Source organism: Rhea pennata, chromosome 1, assembly GCF_028389875.1.
Source record: "Rhea pennata isolate bPtePen1 chromosome 1, bPtePen1.pri, whole genome shotgun sequence".
Classification (NCBI taxonomy): domain Eukaryota; kingdom Metazoa; phylum Chordata; class Aves; order Rheiformes; family Rheidae; genus Rhea; species Rhea pennata.
The window spans coordinates 138,571,166-138,578,305 of record NC_084663.1 but is presented as its reverse complement, the minus strand read 5'-3'; the positions used below and the strand labels follow the sequence as shown (position 1 = coordinate 138,578,305).

The following is a 7,140-nucleotide window of genomic DNA, read 5'->3' as shown; positions in this document are numbered from 1 at the left end:
CTAAGACAGTGCTGTGGCTCATGATTTATGTAAACAATTTGGTAATAAATCTTTTTGCATCTAAATTCTTCCTGTAAAATCCGTGCCTCTGGGAAGTGATATATATCCGTTCTAGCGTAATGATACCAGCACGGCCGACGGGGTGTTTTATTAATGTTCGTAACAGTAGAGAACGTGAACAGGAAATAGGTTATTGTTTGGAATTTGCCTTGTTTTATATGGCAAGCAACTTCCTGCAACTGTCATACTCCGATATTTCGTTCTTTGCTGTCTTGATGAATCTGAATACCAAGTGGCCGTAAGCGTAGGCTTCTAGCTGATTTTCCAAACAGTACTCAGCAGTACTTCTTTTCCACCTTGTTTTTTCTGTCAGCCAGTCCCGCCGGGTTAGACCAGGTAAGCTCCGGTGGGTGGGGGGTGGAGAATGCGAACGCAGGCAATTCTTGCTTAGACATTTGTCTATACAAATTGTGTCTAGACATTTGGTGGCTCATCTGAGCATGGAACCAGGTCTTTCTCATCGCATTAGCTGTGCATTAGTCTCCCTTGTTTTCAGAATTCTTGAGTGAGGTCTGGCTCCTCTGTTTTGTGGTGTGGCCTGTTCTGTACTTTCTGTGTGTTTCAGAAGAGAAAAAAGAACTTTTTGATTTTTTTTTTACTTTTAAAAGTCAATTTGTTCCAGGTAGCACATCCAGGTTTGATAGAGGGCTTAGAAATCATGTGTATAATCTCCTTTAATTCTGTAGGAAGACAGGTGAGTAAATTCAATGCATAAAGAGATCATATTCTTAGCAGTTATCCATGACCCTCATCTGCCTGCTTGCCTATCTGTTACGACCTTGATATCAGTTAGTGATTAAATGAATGTTTATTTACGAGGTATACAAATAATGTTAGAGAGGTATGGATAATGCAAAAATGCTATTTTAATATGGTTGAGATTTGGCCTCCCCGTGCTCAGCTGATTTAAATATAAGTAGGTGGAAGTCAACATAGACCTCTTTGGACTGCACTCTTTTTTTCAAGTGTTTTCCCACCACTAAAATGCATACAGAAACTATACTTTTTTGACATGAAACTATGACAGAAAGAAAATCATTCATAATTTCTGCTATGGAGACAATACTAGTATGGCTGTTAATAATTGTTAATTAAATAGCTTTTTTCATAATCACTCCTTAAATAACATAGCAGATTGAAAAGGCTTTTATGAATTGGTTTCATTTTAAGTAGATAAAAACATCAGAGGATATTCCAGAGTAATTTCCTCCATGTGAGAAAGAATTAAATATACATTTGCAATAATAGAGATTAATGTTTCCCACAGGAAATCAGTTCTATTGGAAACACGGACATGAACTGGGATGCTAAAATGATAAAACTGCAGATTTTTCTTCATTTGCTTGGTATCAAAAACCAGTCTGTCCTATCCTCTCATCACTGGCATCAGCTCCAGGACTGAAGTAAGGATATAGTGGGCACCGGTATGCAAAGATGGAAAGTATTTACTTAAGCCAATGTAATGTAGATATTTTTTATTTAACATTTCCACAGTTTGATTTTTGCAAATAGATTGTGTCACTAAGTGTATTTGTTAATGTACAGATAAATAAATAGAAAAGTTACTGGTATGGTAACAAAACATTGTTGCAGATGTATCTTCTTGTTATTGTCAAGAACTTGGTCTTGGTCCAGTATTTCTTCCATCTTGAATGCAATGGAAGATAGAAAAAAAGGTGTTTTAGATAACTCATAGAATATAGAGACCCCTAGAACCTGTCAGATCTACAAATAAATTAAATCCATGGCCACGTCTTCTGTGATCACAGATCATTTCTGTAACTATTCAGAAAGTTGTGTGAAATATTTTGGAAATTAAAAGATTTCTTTTCATTAAAAAGCCATATTTAACTTGCATTTAGACATAGAGACAGCAAAAAAACGACTAAAATTTTTTCCACCACTACTGTAAGATTATTTGAACTCAAATTAATGTAAGTGTTTTTACTAAAAGCATTCATGGTTATAAAATCTCAGAAACATCAGATTTCAGGCCTGGATTTGCTCACACTTCTGAACTAGTGCATTTTCTATCTAATGCTGGTCCCAGCGACTCTAATTTAGGGGCCAACTGCTGAAATAGCACAAAAGCAGAAGTATGTTCAAGCTAGATGGTTGCACAGAAAACAGAGCTTCCAAAAAAAGAGGAGAATGGCTCTTGCTGGTGCTTTGTATGATCTCCTCCAACAGTGAGGAGCCTAAGGATTTTGTCAGGTTTATTTTCTACTAACCACTGCCTCTAGGGCTATTGATTATATACAATGCATTTGAAGAGCTTTGGAAAATAACAGTTAAATATCAACAAGGAAAATAATTCGAAAAAAAAATGTGAATTGTGCTTCTGTGAATGTAAAATAGAGATTGTAGTGCGAGCTTACCAGAGACCTCTTTTGCTCCTTGCAATACAATGAAATATACAGAATTAAGGACTTGATGTTATTCAACTACGAACACTGAACCTCAAAAATTCACTACAGTTAAGGAAGGATGGTTGCCTTCCTCCCTCAGCACAGGTATTCCCCTGCACACTAACAGGGGCAACCTTTCATAGGAGCAATTGTCTTTGTAATTTTACGCTGTGTTTCCTTCCAGTGCCTCTCCTTCGCCATCTGGCAAATGTGCCCACGCCACGGTTCTGACGTCTGAAGACCTCCAAACTATGAGGTCCCTGGTCAGCACCTCACACCTCCAACTAGCCGCCTTTGCTGTCGGCACGATAGGCTGGATCATGTGTGCTATCTCCATGGGACTTGTGGAATGGAGAGTGTGGCACGTGGACAACACCACTGTTATCTCCTCTGGCGTTGCCTGGGTGGGAATTTGGAAAGTCTGCTTTATCAGTTATCTTCACGTCTCACCTGGCTATAAAGAACAGTTCTGTCATAAATTCAGGGCGTTTGACTCCTTCGTCCCCCATGAAATTTATGTTGCTCAAGGTCTCCTGTTGGTTGCCATGATCATGGGTTTGATGGGACTAACTGCCACAATATTTGCTCTGAGAAATATTTATATGGGAATAGTTGAAAAAACTCTCATAGCCCATTTCTTCCTGGTTGGCGGTTTCTTCTACATATTTTCTGGTCTATGTGTCCTAATTCCAGTGAGCTGGAATTTCTATTCTGTAACGCATAATGAGAGCATTGCTTTTCCTCCTTCTTACCACATGCCCTCCAGCCCAATGACACAGGAGGTTGGTGCTGCAATTCCTATTGGTATTATAGCTGTTATCCTGCTGCTCCTAAGTGGGACTTTTTCTCTCTCATACAGATTTCCTGTAACTTCAAGCACTATCATGCAGTCCTGACAGGGTAAATGCCCATGCTGTTTCAGAACAATGAGAGCACAGCCAAAATATAAGAATGACAGTAAAAGAGATTTTATAGTCAAGGAATTATAGAATTTCATTCTTTTCTACAGTAGCCACAATATTTTGCTACAAAATATTGTTATATGAGCTGGTTGAATAACCATAATAATTGTCACATATGACTAGAGGTTGATCTTTGAGATAAATGCTGTTGAGCAGCAGTTCTGATTGAGTTTTGCTGGTTGTCCTCTTTTGTATATGCAATCTTTGATTAATTTATTGTAAACGTAAAATATTTACTATGTTCAGATAGCTAGCTCTGAATTAACTTACCTGTGAGAAAAATGTGAAGTGAAGCTTGTTAAATGTGAACTTGTTTCCTTATTGGTACTAAAAATATTTTGTCCATTATTCAATGACAGCTGTAGCAAAGCATGTTCTACGACAAGTCAAGACATTTAATACAAATAATTTGAGTGTCATCATGGTTGTGTCAAATAAGTCTTCACCAAATTTGCTCACAAAGGTCTTGCCAGTTTCTCCTCTTCCTCGAGGGCACATAAAGAGCTGTGCCTCTAATGCTTCTATTTTTTTATCAAGCTACTTGCATCTTATGTTGCAATGTCTTTGCCTATGGGCAAGGTGTGCTCTTAGTTGTTCACTTACACAGAGCCAGAAAATCTGCAAGCACATTCATCTTGGTCGGAAACTTTGCTGAATTCAAAGGTATTGCAAAAGATGGAGACTTCTTTTACAGGTTGCACTTTCTTTTACAAAAGCTGCTGTTAAAATCAATGCTTTCAGTAATCAGGAATATTCAGTACAACTTTTAGAGTAAGAATCATCAACCTGATGTAGACATCTGTATCTACACTGGCCACGTTAGGCTCCCTTTGTAGTTGACGGAGTAAAAAAGACATTCCAGGGCAGTATTTGCCTCTTTCTAGAATAGACATGTAGAATGGCTGGAAGATGTCATACTCCCCCAAAAGTCTCTATTAGTTCATTATAATGACTGTAATAACTATGGTTGCTAGCTCAGGCATGCACAACCTAACTTCACTTAAGCTACATAAGGTTAGGTGAAATGAATCTGCCACCTTACTGGCCTTTCATTTGCCAGTCCTATAAAAAAATAAAGAAAGAAACATTGCAAACATCACAATTAAGGAAGTTAAAAAAAATGAAGAGGGAGGAATGCATAAACAGTGTTGACAAACTGATGATCTATTGAAAGCAAGTTCCAAGCATTTCAAAGAAATGCTACAAGAATCCAAGCAATGTATTTTTGCTATTTTAATTCTCCTCCATTTTCTAAAATATTCATGGATTCAGCTACACAAGAAAATGTAAAATGCTGGCAAACCTGTTCTTATTGCTTGTGACTCTTAATCTTCTTAAGTATTTTTGCTACCATTAAATTTTGGAGATGGGGAATGGACAGTAAATCAACCTTTTGCAAACCTCCCCACTTCTTGGTTTGTAGGGAAATGTAACTCTCTAACTCCTCAACTTTTATCGGCTCCACTGTCTACCCCTCTTTTCTCCAAGGATCCTGATTAATATTGCTACTGCTTGGCCAGCCCAGATTGCTGTTACTTGTTCTTTCTGCTTTAGTTTCACCTTCCCTGAAGTCATTTTACACACGCGCGCGCGCACACATACATACACACACACACGGAACTTGTTGGTTTATTAGTCTTCTTTTTTTTTTTTCCTATCATTCTTATGAATCTATTCATTCATTCAGAATTTCTTTTTTTACTTCTTCCACACAGTCTTGACTTTGCTATACTGACTTTTTGCATAGAATCTCTACAGCACATTAATTTGCACTCTGGTCTTCTGGTCTTTTCTGAAATAGTAGCTTATCTCAACATTTCTATTTTTTTTAACTGCTGCATTTGTTTATCTTTTGGCTGTTTACAGAGCTGAAAGGCATTTCTAGATGCTGTTTCAATGAAGATTTAATAGCTTTTTTACTATATCTTTTTTCTAGTTTGATTTCTACTGTGTATCCTATACTAGGTTGATGTGTTTCATTTTTAAATACTCAGGTAAATAGAAGGTTATCTCTTCCCATAATGCCTACAATAAAATTAGATTTTATCTTATTGTAGTTATACAAAAAAAGATGTATTCATCTTTTTTCCAATGTTAAAATCATTTTTTCCAATGATAAAAATCCAATGTTTATGCCATTGTTTCCCCACACTAATAAAACATTAATATTTCCTGGCAAAGAATTTGAAGTTTAACAAAAAGTGATTGATTCTACACCCTTTTTGAGTTCATGTGTGTTCAGAAATGTCTATAAATCCAGTTGAATGTTAGCTATATTCACTGAGTGATTGGATTAGGTTTATATTTATTCTTACTGGTAAAGAAAAAATCAACAGACAACATCAAAAACGTGCCAAATTTTTGCATTGCTGCCATAGCTGTTTCTGCCAGGAATTCTGTTGATCTGTCCCGATGTGTGACTATAAAGCACTAGTCATATGTCAAATTTAGGTCAGACAGTAAGAAAAATCTCTAGCTAAACACTGGAATGGATTACTTAAGGAGATGTATGTTCTTTAAACAATACATTTTGTTAAAAATAAGTTTAGACAAATATTGCCATGAATGCCATAAGTATAAGCGATCCAGCCTCAGATCAGAGGGCTGATCTAGACGCAGCTCTTAAGGTCCTTTCTGCCAGCACTTCGTACTTTTCCAATATATGAGTTTATAAATAGTTATGTGATCCAGATTGTATGTTGATATATGTTAAAATGTAGCTTATGATAAAACACCAGGGGATATTAAGACTCCAAGTCCTTCTCTAAAAAAACCAGGAGAATAAAATCTTAGCTCAAAGCCAGTGAGAGGCAAAACTTCTGATTTCAGCAGGATCAAGACCATCCAGTCATGCCCTCTCAAGGCAATTCCTAAAATGTAACAGATCACACAGCCTTGTTCATTAAGATTTTGGTATTGCAGGAGAGTAAAGCTCCTTTGCTTTTACTTCACCAGTGCGGAGGCATAGTCTCTTTGTGCATATTTTCATGATATATTTGTTCTAAAATTTAAGGAGTTGCTACCTTCCGATAGTTCAGTTTGTTACCATTTCAGTTGTGCTTGTACAACCATTTTTAGGGTTTTATGCAAAACCAGGCAACTGAAGTGATTTGGGTTTAAAAATCAAAAATGCAAAACTGTTCTGAAAGACTATTTTTAACTTCTAGCTCCCTAAAGATTACTCTATATAGCCTTGCCCCACCGTCTTTTATAGCAACACAACCAAGGAAAGGCTGCAAGCTACAGTGCAACGGTAGGGATGAGTGGTCAGGGCCTTGAGGTAGAAAGATAAGGGGCAAAAACTCAAGCAAATTTCACCACTAAAGAGATCATATCATGAACTTCCATCTTCATCTTTAGTGCAGATGCGGACCTGCTGCCTTCCCAAGGACAGCACTGCTCGCTCTGCCGGTCCCACCCTGTCTAGGAATGTCTCCACGCTGGCCTCAGCCTACGTATAAACCAGTCTGTCTGTATTTGTCTGCGCTGACATTAAACAAGTATCTTGTGATTAGCTCACATGCCTGAATTCACTGCTGGGGGAATGATCTTAATGCCAAGGCTCCCTTTGAATTCTGCTGGATATCTAGGAGTAATGATAAGACATTCATCTCTTTGACTTGCATAGTATGCTCCATAGCTTTAATGTATTACATGGTGCATTTTATTAAGCTTATTTATTTGTATCCATCTACTTCATTTATGGCCTG

At 37.3% G+C, this 7,140-nt stretch overlaps 1 protein-coding gene across 1 annotated transcript; it reads left to right on the top strand.

The window, feature by feature from the left end:
- Window positions 1–2,719: 2,719 nt before the first annotated feature.
- On the top strand, window positions 2,720–3,364 carry CLDN34 (claudin 34). Its single transcript, XM_062577724.1, has one exon. The coding sequence runs from the start codon at window positions 2,720–2,722 to the stop codon at window positions 3,362–3,364; it is 645 nt and encodes a 214-aa protein (XP_062433708.1).
- Window positions 3,365–7,140: the final 3,776 nt, after the last annotated feature.

Coding starts and splice junctions, on each gene's coding strand:
- CLDN34 (XM_062577724.1), top strand. CDS start 2,720: ATGAGGTCCCTGGTCAGCACCTCACACCTCCAACTAGCCGCCTTTGCT.